General features: G+C 37.9%; 1 protein-coding gene across 1 annotated transcript in view; it reads right to left on the bottom strand.

Annotated features, from left to right (window-relative positions):
• Window positions 1-25,533, bottom strand: part of LOC124275435 (serine/threonine-protein kinase MARK1-like) — a 266,834-nt gene extending 241,301 nt beyond the window's left edge. Inside the window, exons 1-2 of the mRNA XM_046711003.1 lie at window positions 24,830-25,533; window positions 3,884-4,012 (exon numbers count right to left, since the gene is read on the bottom strand). Of these exons, the coding sequence (XP_046566959.1) occupies window positions 3,884-4,012; window positions 24,830-24,940 (240 nt within the window). The 5' untranslated portion in view covers window positions 24,941-25,533. The remainder of the gene's footprint in view (window positions 1-3,883; window positions 4,013-24,829) is intronic.
• Between the last annotated feature and the right edge of the window lie 823 nt (window positions 25,534-26,356).

Genomic DNA, 26,356 nt, shown 5'->3' on the forward strand with positions numbered 1-26,356 from the left:
CAATCAAAATATTACACAGGTCAATTACAACCTCACATCCATCCACTTTCCACTGACTGCCTGATGGGTTGGTTTATTTGGACAGAAGAAAAATAACCAAAAAGTGGATGTTGGGAATTTAAGAGCAAGACTAGGTTTTACACTGGTTTCAGCAATACTGCAGCATGTTATAAAAGTAAGAATGGGCTTCTGTGTTGAAACAAATCTAAATGTTAAAACTGGTGCGCACTTTAACCTCAGTGCTACCTATCCCTTTGAATTCAAGAGTGAGTGAGTTTGGTTTTACGTCATTTTAGCCATATTCCAACAATATCATGGCAGGGACACTATAAATGGGCTTCACACATTGTACCCATGTGGGGAATCGAACCCGGGTGTTCGGTGTGATGAGGGAACACTTTAACCACTAGGCTACCCCACCGCCCTTGAATGTAAGAGATAAGGTTAAACAAGTTTTAATATCTTGTTTAAGGATTATTGCACTTATATAGTAATGTTTTGAAATCTATCTAACTCACTTTGCTTGTCAGATACATCATAAAATAGCTCATTAAGGACAGGTGGACGGTATCTAACTCTCACTGAAATAGTAATCTCTAATGATACAAGAAAAACATACTGCTTTGTTTTGTTGTTTTTTGTAACACCACAGTCAGCAATTTTCTAGCCATAATATGGTCTGTTAAAAAATGTCGGGACAATCCTTTGATTGACATCACTAAGCATCGATCTACAATCAGGGATAAACTGAAATGTAGCAACTTAGTCAGTGAACCTGATCACCCAATCCCACTAGCTGCCACCTGAAGACCTGCCCTAATCCTGATCTCCTTGTGGCTTATGCCTTCTACTAGAGCATCTTGCTACCATCAGTTACTAAGCATGTTGCTCACAAAACAACGAACAAACAATGAAATATACATGGTTTTCTTGTCGGTTTCCAATAGACTAAAGTACACATAATGCTCAATGAGCGCCATTAGTTATTTATTACACAAGGTTTTGCACATTATTCATTATTATCAACCTTAACTTCTCTTGTAGATGATATCTGCACATATTTTGGATTAAATAATGTAGTAGCACAGATACAAGCCAAATGTCACTGAAAGAAAATATATGTGTGGAAAAATGGAGCAGCACACAGCTGTATCTTTGAAACTCTCAAAATGAGAGTCGTGCCTTGTATTTCCAATCTGTAAACCATAATCATTGACCTTGACCTCAATGAAGACAACTTCTGAAGGTCATCTAAGGAATGTAAAGCAAACATGGAACACAACTTAATAAAACGAAAAATATCAGAAAAGGCACATACCAGTAATAGAGATGTAACAAATATTCTATGAGGGGGTATTTCTAACTAGACATGCACATACAAAGACTGATGGCCAAAAACTGATGATAATGTAATCATGTTTAAGTTGAACTTGACATTGACTAATTACTTTTAACAAAAACTTTCCAGAACTTGGCCCCTTCCCATGTACTTAGTTTTATGAATAACACATTTAGTACTTCTCAGAGAAGTATACGCATAAATTATCATTGAGATTTTTCTATTGTGTGACCTTGACCTTTGATTTTCTCATAGCATGTGAACTATGACCATTGCAGCATATCCTCTAAAATTATTGACAAACAAATACATTTGACAAAGTTTACCCGTAAATATTTAATTGTGTTTCCCCTCTGCGACCTTGACCTTTGACCTGACAATGACCAAAAGACTTCCCTAGGGCCACTAGAAAGAAGTAAATGAAAGAACATAATCTAATGTCATGGGTCTGCTAATGACATTATTCAGTTTGTTGTTGAACCCAGCTCTCTGCAATATTCCTGCGATATGAAAGCAGTTTATGAATAATCCAGTCTGAACAAGACAATCCAGTGATTGACATCATGAGCACTGATCTACACAACTGGTATATACTGATGCATGAAACAAGTCAGCAAGCCTGACCACCCAATCCAGTTATCATCAAGATTTTCCCTTTCATGGAATCTGTTCTGGCACATCTCTTCTGATGATGTTTTGAACACAGAAAACATTGTACAGCCAGCCATTAGGATTGATGAATTTTTTTTGTTTACTGTATATTCATTGATATTTTTTATGTACATTTTCAAATACATCCTGGGATTCCATGTTAGACAAGGTGCTCAGCAACCTGTGCATGTCATAGAGATGGGTTGACCAGACTCGGTGACTTGGTCGATTGCGTCAAACAGCTGGAATATTGCTGAGTGGCGATGACACCATTGTTGGGCAAAGTTGTAAATGACAGGTATGACAGTGTTGATATATACTACATAACACTGATACTGACGACCATCGTCATGCAGTGTAACAGGATGCTGTCATCTGTCACTGATAACACCTCCCCTCGTCTTAGCCAACTTCACTCTGTGGTATTTGAGAACACGTTTCAATGAGATTTCAGTGCTACAGGTTCAGATCTTTATACGGTTAATCCTAAATGGTGTCTGATTAAATGATAATGATGATAAAATATTTGCAGAAGCGAAATGTACTGATATTAAACTTTTAAATTGGGTTAAATGAGCATTGTTGAATAGATTTGGGGGATTTTGACATTTCAAAATGAACATTGATGTGGTGTTTAGGGGAGTAACTGTCGAGGGATACCTGACATAAATCAGTCACGGCCTTATATGACTGTCTGTCTCTTACACCTAAATATATACTTTTGACAGTTGTACTGCTATAATCATTTGTGGTACCATACCTTCATGTCTTTTATTACATTTATGTCGGAGAAGTGTATAAGTAATCAGGTCAAAATCACGCAGAAAAAACAAACTGGTTTACAGTAGGCTGACACAGTGTTACACATTTTGACTACGAGCTTTAACCTGTTCCTGGGTATGTATTAGTGTGAGTGAGTGAGTGAGTGAGTGGGTGGGTGAGTGAGTGAGTGAGTGGGTGGCTGAGTGAGTGAGTGAGTGTGAGTGAGTGAGTGAGTGAGTGAGTGGGTGAGTGGAGGAGTGAGGAGTGGGTTGGTGAGTGAGTGAGTGAGTGAGTGAGGAGTGGGTGGGTGGGTGAAGGAGTGAGGAGTGAGTGAGTGAGTGAGTGAGTGAGTGAGTGACCTTATAGCAATATTTCAGTAGTATCAAGCCAGACCCAGGGCGTCGGTGTCATACAATGCTTTAACGACAAGCTAAGCCCCCTTCTCCCTGTAAGTATGAGGAACGAGAGATTCCCACATGGATTCATGTACACAAGTATCCTGAAGACCGACATATATTTAGATAAAGGGCCTCATCTTCAGTATCAAGTGCCTTTGACATTTTAATCACATTTCCCATTGACAGCAGATACAACCACTCATAATCTGAGAGAGCATCATACATGAGCATACTGATGATGAAGTTCTGTACATATCATGTGATATTCAAAATCTTTAGGCTTCTTCAAAGAACCCTGATTATGGTAATGTGATTTTTTTCATGTTTAACAGTTAACATAATAAAATGTATCATCATTCTTTCTCAAACAGCTTTTGCAGGTTAATTGTGTACCTATCATATGAATTTATAGCATACCAAATGTTTCCTTAACTTGTTATAACAAAGTATTTTGAAAGCCTTACCTTAGACAAAACAAAATAAAACAGAGACATTTACATAGGATGCTGTTTGAAACAAATATTCCTCTGAAAAAATCTCAAACAAAATCCATATGTCCACATGTCCAGCCTTCAGCAAAGTCAGCCCCAAACATGGACATTTAAAAAAAACCCCACACCTTTTAATACATTTCAGCATTATTGGATAGTCATGCACAACACAGCTTTGTATTCAGTAGAATTAGCCCAAAACATGAATTCATGAGAGCTTAATGAAGTTAGGCAGTTCTTACCTTGAGTGTTTCATACAGTCGGATGATGTTGGGATGTCTCAATTGCCCCAGTATCCGGGCCTCCCTGTGCATGTTCTGCCGCAAGTACTCCTCCTTAATCCTACGAGTTTCGATTAATTTGATTGCAACCTGTAGGGAACACACAAACATGCATTAGAAACAATGAGTGACTAAAACGCTCATATTTCAGATCTAACATGACATGTTCTTGAGGAAAGTCCAAAGAGATGCAGGTTATAGGTAGTTTGATATATTAAAATACTTGATGCAACTTGACAAGATGAAGGATTTTGAGTTGGGTGAACCTGGGATTCAAACCCCAGGCCTGCATCTCACCAGACATCTTGCTGCACCTATGACTACTTGACCACCTGGGAATTACCTTATACTATAAATTATTGGACACTAGTAGCATGTTGCTTTTGAATTTCTTTCTATACTTTCTATCAATATCACAGAAACAGAATCATGCCAAAGAACACCTGATCTAAGAATCAGAACTCTTAAGAACTCTTAAAAGGACATCAGTCTTAGATGCATTTACCACTCGACTAACTATTGCCCTTAATACAACATGCAACTTTAGTGTCATATTTAGAATTGGTAAACACATGCTAATGATTATTCACACAATGGACTCTTAAGATATATCTCATAGCTATGTTTTTGTCATTTTGTACGTAAAAGAATACATAGCAATTAATAATACTGTCCCTAAATGATTACTGTGTCAGATATTTATGTCTTGGATATGATGTACTGCAAGGAGAGCTTCTATGTCTATTTCTTTTTACTGTGTCACTATACTATTTCCCTGTTGCCATGGGGAAAACCTCAAATCCCATGTTTTGGTAGACATGCTTGATATGATTCCTATCTACAAAGGACCATAGTCAACCACAATATAATGTGAAAGAAATGAAGTACTGGTATTCTTATCACTTTAAGGATATAACTAGTAGAGACAAAAAGCGGATGACAATGGCAATTCCTCAGCTGTATCGTGAACAAAATCATATTTGGAGCAAGTGTGTAAATTATAGATGATCCTGCATCTCCAGTGACTTGTGAATGTGAAGGCAGTCATGCGTGGACAGTTGCAGCTAAACTGGAACAGACTGGTTCAAGAGGTTTGGAGATGATGCCATTTCCGACATCTTAGCTACTCTGAGACATGAACTGTCAGCTCGTCACGTTAGACATGAGAGATGATATGCTATATAAGATCAGGCACAGCAATTGCCCAGGAAACAATGTGCATGTTCTGCACCTGGTGACTTGTCAGCCTTGTCAGTGCTGAGTCAGTGAAACAGGCTCTTCAAGACATGTTATTTAAGGGGCGGTGAAATTGGAATACAGTGTATAAACTTGTTTCTATCTCATACTATATTAGGGTTCATAGTGTCAAGGATTGTTTTGCATACATGCATAAACACAGTGATTTATCACCATGTCATTGCATTAGGACACATAAATTAAAAAGTAATTAATCATTCTCTGTTAAAAAATTACATTCAAAATGTCAAGGCCTGAGAACAACAACTCTCTCTTCTAGAGAAAGACTGACTGAGTTTGGTTTTACGCCGCTTTTAGCAATATTCCAGCAACATCATGGCGGGGGACACCAGAAATGGGCTTCACACATTGTACCCATGTGGGGATTCGAACCCGGGTCTTCGGCGTGACGAGCTAACGCTTTAACTATTAGGCTACCCCACCATCCCTCTAGAGAAAGAGATTCTGATACCAATAAAAGGTAAAATAATGATGTAAACATTATATGAAATGATCCCAGAAGTCACCGATACAGACACCAAGAAAATGTTCAAATGCTCCAAAGGGGAACATAACACCAGAAAATGACCCATTCCAACACAGAAGCCATAAAGTTCCTTTTGTGATGTGAATTGCTCAATTGAAACGTCTATTGCTTCAGCAGAACTTGCTACACAGCATGTTAAGGCATGTTCATAGGCTTCCAAATGCTGTCCATATCTTGTCAGTAACATGTCGTTAGCACCATCTAGTCTGCTGAATGTGTGACAGGCATTGATCTTATGGCACCTGGGACTTGTTCATAGCATTCCTGTAGTGGAGTGCCATTATGCCATATGTCTACAACACTTTCATGACATCCACATTAATGCAACAGTGACTGCCAGAAACATGCACCTTCACATGATTATCAGTTTGGGGTCAGCTATCAGTTATCAGTCTGAATGTTTCATTCTTTTAAGCACTGGAAATGAAATTTGGCATCAAATGAAAATACTGAAAATGGTAGAATCGTTATCATTTTATGGATCATTGAGTTTACATAGTCAACCTATTTCACTCACATATCACTAAATATATTTGTTCTAGAATATAAAAAAATGATAATCATAAATCACTAGTATGTACATTTTATATTAATGATATTTTTTACAATATTTTGAATAAATATCTCTCTTGAATAATGATCTGTAGACATCTGTATAGAATTGAAAGCTTTCTGCACAAACCTGTCCTTGAAAATGCATATTTCAACAAACTGATGACTAATGATTTAAAATTTTAAAATATTCCTGAGTCAGCATTTTTTGACAATGTCAATTGTACCGCATGTTCTGCTTGCTAACCAACACACTCTAGCTTTACTAAATTTCATTTGCATGATATACTCCACTGCATAATTAGGTTACCATTATTGATTTGGCTCTATACAGCTGTCTTAATTTAATATTATGTAAACCTGTGTATGTCTGGATTACTATGAACATGACAACAACGGACCCAGGTCCATGGTGACCCCAAAATACATCTTTTGTGAGCTTAAAAATGATATAAAGAGCCTCCAAATGTCTTGCAATGAATATGATAATTGTGATATTGTAAACAGATTGTTCAACAATTATTGTTACAGATTTGTAATGAAATTATGACTGCATTGTTTGTGCTGGAATTCAGACACTATGTAAAATCCATCTGTTATGAGATATAAGATGGTGTACTTAATGGATTAATTCTCTCCAGACTCTGACTTTAGAATGATTATAATGTGAAAAGGACATGTATAGAGTTAAACAAGTGGACATACCAATAATTCTGGATAATAAAACATAATAAAAATTGCATGATGGAATTTATGTCATACAATCTCATTATTTTGTAAAATAAACAGTGTTGTATCTTCAGAATGCAATAGTACTTGAAGGACATGACAAAGTTAGTACAAAGAAACAGTTGAAGAAATCAAATCTTGTTATCAGAATACAAACCACATTTGAAAAAAATAAATGTTTTTGTGAATTAATAATTAATAATTTCACATAGTTCCAAGACATTTGAGTATGGTTGACATGACGGCCACACCAGCTGTTTCCTAGATGCATCTGACTGAGAGGGTGACATACAAGGCAAGCAGCCACATTAATGCAAGGCCCAGTATTGGAATTCAGGGCCAGCTCAAGACCTTCATGTTGATGAATGTCAGGATTTGGCCATTATGAAACTTGAAGACATAACTGTCCAGTCCTTTGGGATGAAATGGTCAAAGGCGTACCAGAGGTGGAATATGACCAGCGCCGTTGGATTCTTGCATACTGAGACAAATCAGCAATGGAGAACCAGTCTGAATTACAGTTTAGAACCTGATGTAGAAACCGATATCATCTGCTGCCATGTTAGTATCTACTGCCATGTTAGTATCTACTGCCATGTTAGTATCAATGTTATTGTCGTAGAACAGATCCGACTGCATACATGGCACATCAATCCAGGAAAAACAACAAACAAATGATTGGAAAGGGTACGTTCAAGTAATACAGTACTGCATCCAGTAGATGTCCAAGGCAAAGAAGTGAAAACTAGAGAATCTGTCTCTCTTAAAGGATCATCAAACATGAAAGTGATGAAGATTTGTCTTGAAAAGAATCATCACACTGGAATGTACTCATCAAAAACAAATAGCTAAAGAATAGACCAGAAAATAAATGAACTGGAAATTCATCATAATGAAATAACAGTTAGTAAGACAAGGATAGGCAAACAATGAACGCACCGGAGATAATACAGAATATGTCTGTAGAAAATCATGAAATATGGAGGCATGAAGACAGAGGAAACTAACCTGAGAGTCCCAAAGGATCAGTCTTTACAAGGATCAGGAAATATAAGGTATTAACTGTTTATAAGAAGGAAACAACAGATATTGACAAAGATATTTCTCTATAAAGATACACATGAAGTCATCAGAAGAAATACATGACAGCCACAAAGGATCAGTCTATACAAGGATCAGCATATATATGGTACTGAAAGATCATGAGAAGGAAACAAAAGATATTTCTCTATAAAGATACACATGAAGTCATCAGAAGAAAAACATGACAGCCACAAAGGATCAGTCTATACAAGGATCAGCATATATATGGTACTGAATGATCATGAGAAGGAAACAAAGGATATTTCTGCATAAAGATCCACAATATCAAAACATGAAGTCATCAGAAGAAATGGACAGTGGCAGAGTTTCAGTCTGTGCAGGGATCAGAAAACATGCAGACAGAAAAAAACACACCAACAAAACAAATAAAACACTTGACATGATCTTGGTCTAATTAGAAGTCTGCCTACACTTAGTGTCTAGACAGGGAGTAGCTTAAGCCTTTGTTGACCGAAATAAAATAACTCTCGGTAACCCTAATCCAGCTTCTGTTTTAAACCATATTTTTCACATTTGTGTGTAATACTTAGTTACTATCACACAGATGCCATAACTAACGAACATTATTTGCAGTTTCTATAAGGCTTATAAAATGGGAACTGTTAAAATGAAACTTTGCTATGCATATGTTATGAAAAATATTCAGATATGGACAGTCACTATTAAGGACAATCTGTCACATGGATGTCAACATCAGGGACAATCTGTCACATGGATGTCACCATCAAGGACAATTGGTCACATTGACAGTCACCAACAGGGATAATTGGTCACATGGACAGTCACCACCAGGGATAATTGGTCACATGGACAGTCACCACCAGGGATAATTGGTCAGATGGACGGTCACCACCAGGGACAATTGGTCACATGGACAGTCACCACCAGGGATAATTGGTCAGATGGACGGTCACCACCAGGGACAATTGGTCACATGGACAGTCACCACCAGGGATGATTGGTCACATGGACAGTCACAATCATGGACAATTGGTCATATGGACAGTCACAGTCAGGGATAATTGGTCACATGGACAGTCACAATCATGGACAATTGGTCACATGGACAGTCACCACCAGGGACAATTGGTCACATGGACAGTCACAATCACGGACAATTGGTCACATGGACAGTCCCAATCATGGACAATTGGTCACATGGACAATCCCCATCAGGGACAATTGGTCATATGGACGGTCACAGTCAGGGACAATTGGTCACATGGACAGTCATCACCACTGGGGATAATTTGTCGCATTGTCAATTTCCAAAAAGCCATTATAGTTCAGTTATTTTTTTCCTTGTCACTAATCTTACAAGTGTTCTTGCAAGGCTCTTCTAGTGACATAGGTTGTCACATCTTTCAAATGTTCAATTTACAGAGGTCGTGATGGAGAGGCTTCATGTGAAGATACTATAGCTGCCTGTTATTTGAATACTTCCGTATCTATACACTGTAAATGTCAGTGTTGAAACCTAACAAACATCGTGAACGACACACAACAAAAGTAAGTATTTACTTGCTTCATTAATTTGTATAGTTTGGAAACATGAGTCACAACTGACATTAACATTATTGTTTTGTTTTGACAAATGACTAACTGAATGTCAATGATCTACAGTGTGCTACAAATACCTGTTGGAAAAATTGATAAAGATGAATATAACTGAAAGACATATTTCTAATGATCTCAAATGAAATCTACATTCTTATCAATCTGTGACAGGTATAGACTTAGAGTAACAGATGTGATATGTCTTCAAATCAGACAATAATGCCATTAAATACCCCTGTTGGCTTGAAGTAGACATGATGGCCACCCTAGGAGGTTAATGATTCTCCTTGCATGTGAACATACCGCTGTGCTGTGTCAGAAATTGGCTATATATGACAAACTTTGATGACAAGTTTGTTTGTGTTGCTGTGGGCTCAGGCCCTCAATAAACAAACATCAAATCTTTCCCAGTCTTTCTGTTTGAACACTGATGAAGACGGTTGTGATTTTGGAAATGACTGACGGACTGACTGAGTTTGGTTTTACGCCGCTTTTAGCAATATTCCAGCAACATCACGGCGGGGGACACCAGAAATGGGCTTCACACATTGTACCCATGTGGGGATACGAACCCGGGTCTTCGGCGTGACGAGCCAACGCTTTGAACATTAGGCTACCCCACCGCCCCTTTTGGAAATGAGTTACTGTTAACTCAGGTGAGTCCAATGTTGATTCTATGTTCGAACTGGTCCCAATCTACCAATGCTCATCATAGGAGACAGCTAAATGGGTCATATGATCAGTGAGTGAGTGAGTTGGGATTTATGCTGTTTTTAGCAACATTCTAGCAACATCATGGCAGGGACACCAGAAATGATCTTCACACATTATACCCATATGGGGAATTGAACCTGGGGCTTCAGTGTGATGCTTTAACCACTAGGCTAACCCCCATGTGATCAAACTCTGCGTCGCAGTAGTCACTGTACCCAGTCAGTGTGTTCATGATATCCATCACTAGGTTTCACTTGATTATATATAGCTGGAATACAGTTGGAATAATGCTAAGTGTGTTGTTAAACAAGCAAACAAACAAAAAGTGTGTTCATGATATCCATCACTAGGTTTCACTTGATTATATATAGCTGGAATACAGTTGGAATAATGCTAAGTGTGTTGTTAAACAACAAGCAAACAAACAAAAAATTCAAAATTCTTAACAAAAATTTAACCACATTCAATTACGTTACGTTATTCACCCGTTAATATGACTAGCTTTAAACTTTAATTTGAAAAAGGTCTTACAATGAATAATGGCTTGGTGGGCTTCGTGAGTTGGTTACACTGCTTAGTGAGACTGGTGACTGTGTGAAGTTCTAACCAAACATCATGGGACCCTGCACATAATATCAGTTACAAGTGTGTCGGGGTTCAGTCATGCTTGTTTATAACCCAAGATTTTGTTGACTGCAATGCAGATACTGTTGATAAAAATCAATTAAAATAAAGCTATCACTTGCAGGCAGAACATTGTTTGGTATTTCTACAATTTGTGCACCATCAGTTTCCTAGTAATTATTTCAGAAAAATGGTTAGCTTGGTACTCACCCTTCAAAATACAAACATGGGATACAATAGTACTTCTACTCTGTAGGAGAATCGCTTTCCCAATCCACAGAGCAGTAAGAAAGTGAACACAGAGAAGTCTTATCTACATGAGTGAGTGAGTGAGTGAGTTGAGTTTGACACCGCACCCAGCAATATTCCAGCCATATGGCGGTGGTCTATCTACATCAGTTATGAATCCATGTTAAAGTATGTGACTTAGGTCATCTTAGTGCTATGATCATTTTAGGAAATGGAGCAGTGATATTCAAACAAGGAGGTTAACAAGGAAACAAGGTGTCATGTTGGACTTCATGAAGGATCTGCAGTTCTTCATAGGTGTCAAAACACTTGCACATTACACATGACTGAGCAGGTTAGATTCAGAGAAAGACATACCAATGCACTTGAGCAAGTAAAACACTCAAGATGTGACAAATGAGAGGAAAAGAAAAGGTTCTGTATAGCTAATGTGTTTCCTGACTTTCAGCTTTACAAAAGAATTAAAAATGTCCCAATAACCTTTCCTTCCAATAACGTGTCCATTCTGGGTTCGCTGTGACCCAGCTAAAGGTTATGCAAATGCACCATCAGGATTCAATAGCACCGAGTTCAAAAAGGAGACATGATGAGTACAAGAAGGGAAAGATTGAGTGTTTGGATGACAAATTTCAACCCTAAAATGTGTAAGTTAACATAAATACATAGAGCACATTCAGAATCATGCTGGGCTCATTGGTCTGAGGTACTGAACTGTCTATGAGTTACATGCCTTTGTTACACCAGGATGTACTTATCATGTGTTCTGAGCACATTCAGAATTATGGTTGGCTCATTGGTCTGAAGTACTGAACTGTCTGTGAGTTACATGCCTTTGTTACACCAGGATGTGCTTATCATGTGTTCTGAGCACATTCAGAATTATGGTTGGCTCATTGGTCTGAGGTACTGAATTGTCTGTGAGTTACATGCCTTTGTTACACCAGGATGTGCTTATCATGTGTTCTGAGCACATTCAGAATTATGGTTGGCTCATTGGTCTGAGGTACTGAATTGTCTGTGAGTTACGTGCCTTTGTTACACCAGGATGTGCTGAAGGTTTGTCATTGTCATACCCATACTTATGGCTTTCCATTTGTGTGTTGGAATATATGATGTGCATCTTATCCAACCTCCTTGTTTTGCTGCCACACCATGAATATCTGAATAGCAGTTCATGGAGGCACAAAACCAACTTTACTTACACCAAACTATATGAATAGTATTTGTACATCTAAGAGTATCTATATTCCTGTATGCTTGTATAGACACATGTGAAACTTAGTCCCAAAAGCACTTGTTAAAAGCAAGATCATAAACTGTTATTAGGAACTTTGTCTTCATCATAACATCATGATCTATTTTTGATATTTTTATCCTTTACTTTAGATTACAAGAACACCATGTTTGCGTCAATTACAATATGAAAAAGCCTGTTTGGAAACCAGATCCCTTTCTTCACAAACCACAAAAGAGTATGTTCTTGATGTCTATTTCAGTGCTTGACATGACATTGACAGTTATCTATTTCAGTTACGACCACACTGCCACCACGACTTTAACCCTTTCATAATACATGTCCATGATATCAGAAGAAGGTAATTTCTAAACAACATTTCAGCACACTTGAGAGGATATCAAGGAAATTAGAATTGACAAAGCCTGTCTTGGGATCACACTGCCTACCACACGAAGGGTTAACGCAGATGTTGATTACTTGTTGCATGCTAGTGGTCTATTCACTTCGCTGATGTGTGATAAAGATGGTAGATCCATGTCTGCTGCAGACACACCTATATTTGATTGATTAATTGATACACTCCGTGTCACTTCTTAAAGCCGAAATAGACACAACCAAGTATCTGCAATGACTTCTTTGAAGATGGCTCTCATTGCATGTATGTGAGTTACTTATGAAATATACGTGAACTGTCAATAGTGATTAGGTTAGGGAACATGTCTGCTTTTACCATTTTCATATCACATTGAAAGTAACATACATAACATATTTATATTCATTATTTTATTGTTTTAATTCTGGCCAAAAGTTTTGCAAAAGTGAAATCAAATTCTGTGTTTGAACTATATCTTCATATTGAGAATACCTTTGATATGTTCCTTTTCAAGGTTTTAAGTAAATTACCTTGTAACCAGAAAACTAAAACAAGAATATAAAAGAAACAAAATTCATCATGTACCTGGTGTACAGTACCACTCAAGAAAGTATTAAGATGATGATCATTGTGGTGACAATACCATGCCATGGGGCAGTGGTAGAAAGAAACACCCAATATATTAATCAAAAACATTTTTTACAATTTTCCCCTATTTGAATGCAATATTGTATCTTTCCAACATCATTTTATACATCAAACACACTAACAACTGTGACAGTTTGATCAACCATGTAGAACATTTGTACTCCAAACCTTTTCAATGCAGTTAACAGTTATAACATGTAGAATATGACAATTACTTGCTTATAACAATTGACAATTTTGATTCACCAGAGGCATTATTATTGTTGCTGTTGATATTAATCTGATATGACATATATTGGATATGGTAAGTGTATTTCAATATGGGGAACAATTCCATAAAGGATCAATCGCACCCTAATCTGCTGCGCCAAAATGGTATACATGCATTTTTATGATGCCTAACATGAAACTGGGTGGAGGGGTAGCCTAGTGGTTAAAGTGTTCGCTCGTCACACCGAAGACCCGGGTTCGATTTCCCACATGGGTACAATGTGTGAAGCCCATTTCTGGTGTCCCCAAACCATGATATTGCTGGAATATTGCTAAAAGCAATGTGGAACTTAAGTCACTCAAACTCACTCACTAAAATGAAACATACAAAAAAATGGCTATTCAGAGGTTATGTGTTTGAAAGTCACATCAGAGTTGTGCTTTGAACCCAAAGATTACAGTAATTCAGTTAATGTTTGCTGCCTAGTAATGGTTAAAAAGCTTGTAAATATATGGTCGAATAGAATTTCAAGTGTATAACTCTCTCAAAAATTGTTTTCTGGTGTGTATAATGCTGCACTCAGCAACATTCCAGCTCTATTTACGTGGTCTGTAAATACTTGAGTCTGGACCAGTGAATCCAGTGATTGACATCATGAGCACTGACTTTTGCAACTGAGATATGACATGCATCAACCATGTCAGCAAGTCTGACCACAAGAACTTGCTCTCACCTCTTACAAACAAGGCTTGTGGAAGATCAACTCGTATGTGTATTATCATGGGTACAGTTTATTAAGACTAGATACCTACAGCTAACTGCATATAATACATGTTTGCATTGAATCTTTAACTTATTATAAGACTGCAAATTCTCCAAAAAGTGCCAGTGCCAAATATTTATGTCTATCCATCCTCTGATCATTCAGAAACTTTCCAATGAAACCCAAAACTAGTTGACTATCAAACTCACTATTCCTCTGCAGTACAAGCCAGCATGCTAAACAAATCTGTCGAGAGTTCTTTAATAGCATTAGTGATGCAATAAAGTGAAGCAAATGTTACTCTGTCGTCATACATTAGGTCTGCTTAACAACTCAACAGTGAGCTCTATAAAATCATCAGTTGTGCCATAAACTAGGTGGAAGCAATAGGCAGTAGCGGTAGAGTATCATCTTGACTACAATACCCTGCCCTTCTGATATTTACATTGCTATTGACACAAGACAAACACAAACACATCATACCGTTATATAGTCATTAGCATGCATGCCTATCAAAACTACCAAATCATATTATGCAAAGCACCTGCTAAGTGCACCTTGTAAATTGCATGCAATTGACAAGCCATGTAAATTTTCTGCAATTGACGCAAAATGTCCACCATGTGCAAATAAACATGAAACATAACACTATTCCAATTTCCGTTTCCTGACAATGACAACAGATAAACTGATCTTTGATAATGTGGTCTTTGATAAACTGATCTATGATAAAGTTATCATTGATAAAGTACATCAGATTTAAGGTGGTTGCCTTGTCTCTGGATTGTCATGATCCGTTTCCTCTGCAGGAATAATTGGAAAAGGAGAACAAGTTCACTTGGAAATGGTAATTACTGCCTCTAAGACAACAGTGAAAATCCTTTGACAAAATCTTTAATGCAAGTACTAAGCAGATCCCACAAAATTACCTGTACAAAAATAAAAGGCTCCTTCCAGGCCAATCATTGATTCCAAAACTTTGAAATGGAACCATGGCCATATAGTTTTACTTGCCGATCATGATCAACAAATGATTCCACAGACAATAGGAAAGCATCTTTGGTCTTTTTCACATGGTTGATGATGTTGTAAAGAAGTAATTTGTTCTTCAGAGAAAAACTACTTTCCATGATGGCTGTTTTGCTGATTGTGACATAGACATGTTTGGATGTTGTATTTAGGATAAAGTTTCATAATCTGTGCAAGGGTAGATCATAATTAGTGGTTTGTTTAGGAAACTGCTTTCATTTCAAACCTGAATTAATATTAATGGCTACTCCAAAGTGCCTTCCTAATTTACATATATACGCTACGGAAAAGTGCAGTACCACTAATTTATGTTTTAGTCAAACTTGTTGCCATGGAAACACCAAATATATTTTATTCAGAATTCCAAAACTACCAAAAGGCACCAGTACACCACCAGATCTATCTATGTGCCAAGTTTGGTGAAGAAATAGTGAACGGTTTTAGAGTTCTGCTCTGGAAAAGAGCACTACCACTAATTTCATTCTAAATCAAACTTGTTGGCATGGAAACGCCAAAAATGTTTTATTCAGAATTCCAAAACTACCAAAAGGCACCAGTACACTACCAGATCTATTTATGTGCCAAGTTTGGTGAAGAAATAGTGAACGGTTTTAGAGTTCAGCTCCGGAAAAGTGTACTACCACCAATTTCAGGCTAAGTCAAAACTTGTTGCCACGGAAACGCCATAAATATTTTATTCAGAATTCAAAACTACCAAAAGGCACCAGTACACCACCAGATCTAATATGTGCCAATTGAAGAAATAGAGAACGGTTTTAGAGTTCTACCGAAAAGAGCACTACCACTAATTACACCACCAGATCTTATCTATGTGCCCAAGTTTGGTGAAGAAATAGAGAACGGTTTTAGAGTTCTGCTCCGGAAAAGAGCACTACCACTAATTTCATTCTAAGTCGAACTTGTTGGCATGGAAACGCCAAAAATGTTTTATTCAGAATTCCAAAACGACCAAAAGGCACCAGTACACCACCAGATCTATCTATGTGTCAAGTTTGGTGAAGAAATAGTGAACGTTTTTAGAGTTCTGCTCTGGAAAATACAAATGTACATGGACGGACGGAGCCCATTTTAATGCCCCCCAGCAAAACGCGTTGAGGGGGATAATAATAGCATAATTTGTACTGCGCATATATCCATGCCTCAGCATGCTCAAAGTGCTCAAACTACAATCTGTTTATTATAACCCCGGATAACCCAAGCTGCCTGTGAGGTGCTAGAAGATGATTGGTTACATGTCTTATCCCACCGGGTACCCATTTTCTGCTGGGCGAACAGAGGCAATTTTGAACAAACTCAATTGCCTAAGGTGAGACCACATGTATCACATGTGCTTCGTTGTGGGGCAGGACTTAATCCCAGAAACTCTCAGGAGTCAAGCTGCCAAACACAGTCACCAATACAAGGAATCTCCGCACCCAATGTTGCTGAACCTCAACTGATTTATGACCTGAGCTCTATGCCCAGGACCACACACCTCCACTCATTAAGGAATGCAAAGGGACTAAGCTTTGAATTTTTAGCAAGTTCGACACATCAAGGTTCAAGTTTGACTGCATTACTAATCATGTGACATAAACAAAGAAAAATTTATGTCATTGAAGCATTAAATTTCAGTTTGGAAATTACTAGTAAGTTAATGCATCCATGTCACTGCTATTTTACATACCACAGGAAACTATGTAATCTGCAACATACAATTACCTATATGTATATAATTTGAATTTCCTTCCTGATGGACTTGCTTACCCTCCTTTATCCTGCAACCTTTCCCCCTATCTTTCTGACCCCTCACATTCAGTCCCCACCACTGCCAAATTGGACTTGATAACAGCACTGAGCTGGCCAAATAACAAGAGAAGTAGAAATGACTTTCATATGTCATAATGGGGTTTTTTTTCATTTATATTTCTCTGTGACTTTAGTGTTATTATGTTGATGTGTTCTGCAAACTAGGTGGGATATACAGTTGTTATTACTTGTTCTGTTCATGAAAACACGTTAGATGAAGATGTGTTCATTTATAAGCTGATGTACTGCAAACCAATCAGTGATGAGATCGGAATGATATTTATGAGCTCTGTTTTTCACAAAACAAAATAGTTTACTTCATGGGTTGAACATCATAAAGGCCACTGTGCCTTCATTGATGGCTTGAAGTGATTAGATGCAAAATTCACTAGAAGAACCGTCAACAGAAAGTTATACTGAGATCTGGAAGAACATGCTGGCGAACAAAACAGTAACCATGTTGACAATGTGGGCACTTTGGCACATTATATTCTATTACTTCAAAGACTAGCAGGCAATTTGGCACATTTTACACTTTTACAATCAGGAATATGCTAGTAATTTGGCACATAATATACTGTTACAATGTCAAACGTGAGCAATTTAAGCACATTTTAAAACTGTTACAATGTGAAACGTGAGCAATTTAAGCACATTTTAAAACTGTTACTATGTGAAACATGAGCAATTAAGCACATTTTAAACTGTCACTATGTGAAATGTGAGCAATTTAAGCACATTTTAAACTGTCACTATGTGAAATGTGGGCAATTTAAGCACATTTTAAACTGTCACTATGTGAAATGTGAGCAATTTTAAGCACATTTTAATCTTACTATGTGAAACATGAGCAATTTAAGCACATTTTAAACTGTTACTATGTGAAACGTGAGCAATTTAAGCACATTTTAGACTGATACTAAGAAAAACATGTACGTAATTTGGCACAATAAGGACATAAGTTTATCCTTTTGTTATGGTAAGGACAGGGTAGTGTACCAGCTGTGACAAAGACGAACACGGCTCAGATAGATCCGTTACGGTAGTGACATAAGTGGCAGTCACAATGTCACTGACGCAACATACAGTCTTTACCTGTTTTTTACACAACAGGGACATCTAAGTAAATCTTTTGCCTATTGCATATTCTTCAAACATTCTGAAATATCTGACTGACAAATTTCATTACATCAGCCTTTACCGTAACAATTAATGCCACTGTCCATGCCATAACATTATCATTTTCCTTATTTTATTAAAATTATTTATCTGTTTAGGTATGTAATTTGTAGTGCAATATAATTCATATTCTCATTTTTAATTTTTTGCTACATATTACTTTATATTTGCAAATCAGAAATGAAAGGAGTTTTTGTGCTTGTTGGCCCCTTTTAAGCAATAAACATAAAATTTCAAAACTCATTAGCCATGTTATATTGTAAAACTAGATATTCTAATATATATGTACATTAAATGATTTCAGCTTTTGATTATTTTCTTTTCAAAATGATGTTACAAATTTCGTAAAGGTAGTGATGCAGTTTCATTAAATTTCTTTAAAAATGGGTAAAATATAAAAATGAAATGTTGGTAAGCTTGCATAATTTATGTTTTGTATATTCCGAATACTACAAACGTAATCAACAACATTTCAAGGTAAAACAAATAAACAAAATTTACAATTTTTGCCTACATGAAATATGCATGAATTTTGAGAACAACTCATATAGTGCAGCACATTAGAGCACTACCTTCTCCAGGGATTCACAATACCATATACATAGTGCAGCACATTAGAGCACGAACTTCTCCAGGGGTTCACACTACCATACATTTGTGCAGAACATTAGAACACCAAGCTCTCCAGGGGTTTACACTACCATACATGTAGTGCAGCACATTAAAACCCTACCTTCTTCAGGGGTTCACACTACCATACACATAGTGCAGCACATAAGAACACCACCCTCTCCCGGGGTTCACACTACCATACATATTGTGCTGCACTTTCAAACATAACCTTCTCTAGGGGTTCGGGGCGGTAGGGTAGCCTAGTGGTTAAAGCGTTGGCTCATCACGCCGAAGACCAGGGTTCGAATCCCCACATGGGTACAATGTGTGAAGCCCATTTCTGGTGTCCACCCGTTCACTACCCATTGGTGATGGTGCTGGAATATTGCTAAAAGCGGCGTAAAACCAGTGCAGAACATTAGAACACCACCCTCTCCAGGGGTTGACACTACCATACATTTGTGCAGAACATTAGAACATATCCTTCTCTAGGGGTTCACAATACCATACATAAAGTGCAGCACTTTCGAACAAAACCTTCTCTAGGGGTTCACACTACCATACATTTGTGCAGAACATTAGCACACCACCCTCTCCAGGGGTTCACACTACCATACATGTAGTGCAGCACTTTCGAACATATCCTTCTCTAGGGGTTCACTTTACCATACATATAGTGCAGCACTTTCGAACATAACCTCTCCAGGGGTTCACACTACCATACATATAAAGCAGCACATTAGAACACCACCCTCTCCAGGGGTTGACACTACCATACATTTGTGCAGAACATTAGAACATATCCTTCTCTAGGGGTTCACAATACCATACATAAAGTGCAGCACTTTCGAACAAAACCTTCTCTAGGGGTTCACACTACCATACATTTGTGCAGAACATTAGCACACCACCCTCTCCAGGGGTTCACACTACCATACATGTAGTGCAGCACATTAGAACATATCCTTCTTCAGGGGTTCACACTACCATACATATAGTGCAGCACATTAGAACATATCCTTCTCTAGGGGTTCACTTTACCATACATGTAGTGCAGCACATTAGAACATATCCTTCTCTAGGGGTTCACACTACCATACATATAAAGCAGCACATTAGAACACCACCTTCTCCAGTGGGGTAACAAGCTGCAGTACTATGAAAAGCACATGAGGCCACTTCATGCAAATGGGGTAGTCAGAAAGTGCATCTGGCAGATTCGACTACAAAATAATCAATATCCCTTTGCTCATCAGAGATTAGACCACATAAAGCATAAGCCATTAATACTCTAGCATATGTTACAACTGTCACATGGCATATCTATCCTGTATCCATTTTCCTCTCACCAGCTGTGACACTGTTCTGACTTGCCTCAGGACAAAATATTCGTTAGAATGTGCAAATTAAACTGAGACAATGGATCCACATTTTTCTTATAATCAATTACACAATGCCAAAAACAATGTATACACAAAATCGAGGGTGATTGATTTCAAAATGTGTTGTATTATCAACTTGGTTTCAATAATAACATTCAAGACCCGAGAAGGTCCGGGTAGAATTGATATTCAGTGAGGTGAGGTGAGGTGAAATTGGGTTTAACGTCGTGCTTGAGAATATTTCGCTCATATGACGACGTGCATGTGTGTGTATGTGTATGTGTGGCTGCTTGTACTAGCCCAGACTTAAGCTGGTTTTATAGTGCTAGCCCACTGAGATACCATGCCGCAGTGAAGCATGAATATCCCACTCAGACACATTATACTGACTCCGAGCCGACCAGTCCTTGTTGTACCCATTAATGCCGAGCGCCAGGCAGGGACCAACAAGTACCATATTTTAACGTCTTTTGATATGACGCGGTCAGGGATCGAACCCGCGACCTTCCGCTCTCCCGGTCGGACGCTCTAACCACTACACCACGGAGGCAGTTTGTGGCTTTTAGACAATATACATTATACGAAAGAGTTAATTAATGAGTTATGGGTTTGTAATAGGTGCCCCAAGGTCTGACCGAGGATGCAGGCAAACATCTTGTGACATCCCTTTTTGATAGTGATTCATAAACATATGATTATGATATGGAGTGAGTGAGGATGGTTTAACGCCGCTTTTAGCAATATTCCAGCAATATCACGGCGGGGGAAACCAGAAAGGGGCATCACACATTGTACTCATGTGGGGAATCGAACCCGGGTCTTTGGCGTGACGAGCGAACGCTTTAACCGAATCCAGGACAAACCCCCAAAAACCCCAAAAAAACAAAACACCCCGGACATTATCCCCCCATCCTTAACATAAAAACGGACAAAATCCCCCCTGCTCATCTTTAGCATTGGCATTGTATCAAAATGTCACAAAATGTATGAATAAATGTGTGCTCATTGGCATTGTATAAATATGTCAAATAAAAATAAATGTGCAATGAATGATGTGAAAAATGTGCTCAGAATATGTGCTATGTGCTCTTTGACCTTGTTGAATGTTGAAATGTTAACAAATAAATAAATGGATATCATAAACTCTTGACTGGTTTGGGGGGAGAGAGAAAGAGATTTTGTCCATGGGGATTTTGTCCTACAATGCACTTTTGGGGGGGGGGTTTGTCCGGTTACCACTTTAACCAATAGACTACCCCACCACCCCTCTTGTGATATGGACATTCTTATGATTCTTCTTGGATGGAATAGAACAATGAACTTTGTTGTCAGCAGAGGTTTCTGATGATTATGGAAAGGATTTTGTTGCTTCACATATGTATAAACGCTACTGCCATTGATTGTCTACAGTCTTGTTTCCATCTTGCCTCAGGTTCATTCAAATCCAATTGCTTACATTCACTTACATGAAAGGGTATTTAAAAGAATCAGAAACAGACACATTACATCTGCAGGTTTTCAGGGTTAAATAAATTAATGACCAATGGTGTACAACAGCGTATGGGAATTTGGAAGCAATGGCAAATAACCACACCAACCTCCACCTTTACGTATGTTAAGCACCATAGAGGTTATTTCTTTAACATGTTTCGTCCCTTTCAGAGCATATACCCAAAGCTAACTGTCTAGATCAGGGACAATATATTCTTGATGACAAAATTGGATGTCATAAGACACAGAGAATATACTTCCTCACTTGATCATGTTTTTAAACTCCACAAATATATCCCCAAAGGGAAGGCTAACAAAATAGGGATGAACACCTTCTTTACGTATGTATGTGCGTGTATATGTTGTGTAAGTGGGTGTGTATGTATGTATGTATGTGTGTGTGTGTGTGTGTGTGCGTGCGTGCGTGGATGTGTGTGTGTGTGTGTTGTGTGTGTGTGTGTGTGTGTGTGTGTGTGTGTGTGTGTGTGTGTGTGTGTGTGTGTGTGTGTGTGTGTGTGTGTGTGTGTTGTTTGTATTTATGTATGTATGTAAGTGTCTATGTATGCATGTGTCTATGTATGTATTCAGGTATGTATACGTCTATGTATGGATGAATTTATGTATGAAGGTATCTTTGAAGTTATCTATGTTTGTACGCATCGATGCTAGTATTTAAATATGTACCTATGCATGTATCTAAGTGTGTATATATGTCAACAATCTTTTCATATTTTTTAAACGCATTTTAAATATTGCTGATATTCTTTTTTGAGGTGTCATTTCGGCCTCTCGAGGCCTGGTGTTTGCATTTTATATGCTGTACTATGCTGTCCCATCATTTATAACACATGACACTATAATAAACTACTATTATTATTATTATTATTTATTGCTGGCTCTCACAGCAATAAAGAAGTTGTTCACTCCTTATACTCCTATTAATATTCACTGATTTAACAATAGCAATTAGGACAAAGACGGAAATGTTCATATTCTGCAATTCCAATTTTTCATAGAAAGATGAAACATAGAAAGCTCTCATTTCAATTCAAAATGTCCACACTGGCAAGTGTCCAGATTATGAAGATACAGAGCATGTAATTTCTTTCACACCGTTGTCAGATTTTGAGGTATTTAGGCATTTTTTCTGTATTTTAGAAATGTGAATTATCTGGAATGTTCACATGATATGTAAACATATATCATAGTAAAAGAATATCCAGTCTTGACTATCCTTAGAAACAGATTTTTGATAGAGAGTTTCCAAATGACATAATGACCGTATTCTGCTCACATCCATCTTTTATCAATACAAACTTACATCTCCTAGTAAATTTATATGTAATAGGTGTACCATATCACATAACAGTACTGATAACATAGTATATGACTTATTGTGAGAGTACATAAGTATATTATAATGAACAGATAGTTCATTAACTTAATTGCAGCCATTACTTGTATATTGTGAAACTAAATTATCAGTTTTGATTATTGTGAGATGAAAGACATATTTCCACACTTAATTGATCATGATTGTATGATGGTTTGTTGTTTCAATGATAACTGGTTTGTTGATCTTGTGTCTACTAAAACTCTGTTGTGTTTGGAAATGAGGGACAGGTGTGAAATGAACATGAGTGTGTACATTGCAATTAGGCTCTTAAATGGTATTATTTTAAATCAAGGAGTACACAATAGCCACCAATCTGTTGACACCTTTCACCTTGGTCATGGCTACATGCTGATTGCAATTGCAATTGACTAATGTCAAAACAACCCAATCTGGAACCAATGTCAATTTTCAAATAATTGAATAACCTTTTGTTACACCTCTCAAAACAGTACCTTTGGAGTGGTTGCCAAAGATGTTTGACTAACCTCTTTCAAGTTAAATGCCTGAGGGTTAAATAGGTGTTAATGTCTCAAGGTTCAATTAAACTATGCAAACAAGTGCATTTCTAATGAGCTGGTGTTTTTATTCATTTCTATCAGACATATTAATGAGATTTCAGAACCAAGTCATGTTATCTTCCCACCCAAAGTGTTAGTTTATGTGGTACGACAATGGGAACTGAAATGTATCAAATTTCAAATATATATAAGATGAGTCAAAGTTGAATTTAATATGAAAAACGAGTTGTACAAATTATGCTCACAAAGAGCAGAACATGGCGGTAAAGGTACTTAAACGACCTATATTCACGCGTAAACGGTATGTTGGTGAGCCATCAATAATACACAAAATAAACACGCAGTAGACATTGAGTATTTTTAACTGACAAACATGCACCTGTGCCACAATGTCCATTGCAGGAATATTCATCTACAAAGTAGGTCATTCGAATAGGAGCGAAAGCATCATCGTTGTCCCACAAGCGAAGGCATATAATCATTGAAATTAGGCATATCATTCTTAGAAATGATCGTTTTACAAGCAACATCGTTGAAAATTACCCTTCCGCTTGCTAATACGATTCTATGGTGTCAAATGACATCATCGCTTGAAACCACTTGTATGTAGAACCACTTGTGGCTAGAGGGCGAACCTAAAGCCAATCTGAATACGTGGTTCTGCAATACACCCAGCTGAGGAAAACAAAACGATAGAATAAACAAAAAGGTGATAGAATATCCAGCAAAGATACTGTCGCAGATGGGATTAAATATCTGAAGATATGTTTATCACAACAAGCAACACATCATGAAATGCCAAAGCAACCCTTCTCGGATATACACAACGCACAAAATGAGAGAGGTGGATAAATGATACCACAGTCAATATTTCCCAGTCAAGAAGGAAAGGGGGATAAAATGATAATAGATGATAAAAATTCCGGAACACAACATTCATTTTTTACCTTGCATTCCGTTACACCGTGAGTTGCCAGTTCCACCCTTGCAAAGTTCCCCTTGCCCAAGGTCTGACCGTTCATAACATATCTTCCAATGCATTGAATTTTTTTCCCCATTGCTGTCTATACTATTCGTGAATGTCTCCTCTCCATCCTGAATGTTGCCCGCTTGTCATCATCGCCGGCAGGATTTCATAATATCCCCGGGACTCCAGTACACATGATCATAGAACAGAGTAATATCTCAGTATTTCCCAGCGCTACATTATGGCGGCTCAGATCCCTTGAAGACTCGCCTGCTTGTATTGGACTGAGAGTTGATAGCGACAGGATCCGATTGTACCGCGGCAACAGTCTGTCAGTTGCGGTATCATTCCATCAGACGCAGAGAACACAATTCACAGGAAGGTTGAAACACGACAGAAAGCAACATCCATTTGGTGTGTCCGTGTCATAACTCCGGTCGTTAGTAAGAAACCGCTAGTGCCAAGCAAATACAGTGCAAACCCACTATCCATTGGTCCGCTTACCTAAATGTATCCACATATCAAATATAATTGCAAACGCGAAACAATCCACCAATAAAACGTATTTGCTGCAATTAACATCGGAGACCAGAAGCTCTGTTTATTTACTATACTTGTCCATTATTTTAATTCATGCCGCACGTGCAAACATAAATTTCCACCAATGCCACCTTGCCAACGAAACACCAGTCCTACCATCATTAACCGGTCACATGATGCCGATCTTTATGAAATATTTATTCGCACGCCCTCGGCCAGGTCACGTGATGTCCCGGCTGCCATGGCAACCTCGAATCAAAGACAAATCGATGTGTATAGCATCGATCTCCGTTGGGTTAGGCAGGCCTGGCTCCAGCGCTGACTGTGGCGAGGCAGAGGACGACGTAGGCTCAAAAAGCGAATATCTACGCATATGCAAATATATACTCAATTTACAAATTGTTGTAACAATACCGGGTCATCATACTCGAGCTAACGGTAAAGGAAATATACGTCATTGGCCTTGATGCCACTAACAATGTACTGAAGCTTGGCTGGGAACAGTCTATAGAGTTTTAATTGATGTGGTTACAGGATGGTGTTGCGTGTCTCAGTTTTCTTCTTGCACTTTCGGGGTCAGATTCGGAGGTCATATGCATTGTTGGTAAACTGGATTTCCTTGAAATACGACCGCTAGGGCTGATCATGGGCTTCCAGAGGAGCATTGTGTCAAAGGGTCTCAAAGACGACTTGAAGGACAATAGTCTTTTCCTTATGAAGAACATATTTCCTGACTTGTTGAGAGCAATGAAAGTCATTTTCCAACCAAATCAACCGTAGCGAGGCTCATTGACCCACTCTCCAAACTGAACCATCTGCCAACCGTTATAATGACTCTTATTAATTCTTACTATTCTATGACTGTCATTGTTGAAACGTATATCAATATTTCACGATATTATTCATTCAATCAATATTTTACAGTCTGGTCCCTTATACTACGAACAGATTACATAAATGTAACTGA

The sequence above is a fragment of the Haliotis rubra genome, unplaced genomic scaffold (assembly GCF_003918875.1).
Source record: "Haliotis rubra isolate DU_JTF1 unplaced genomic scaffold, ASM391887v1 Scf2, whole genome shotgun sequence".
NCBI classification, from domain to species: Eukaryota; Metazoa; Mollusca; class Gastropoda; order Lepetellida; family Haliotidae; genus Haliotis; species Haliotis rubra.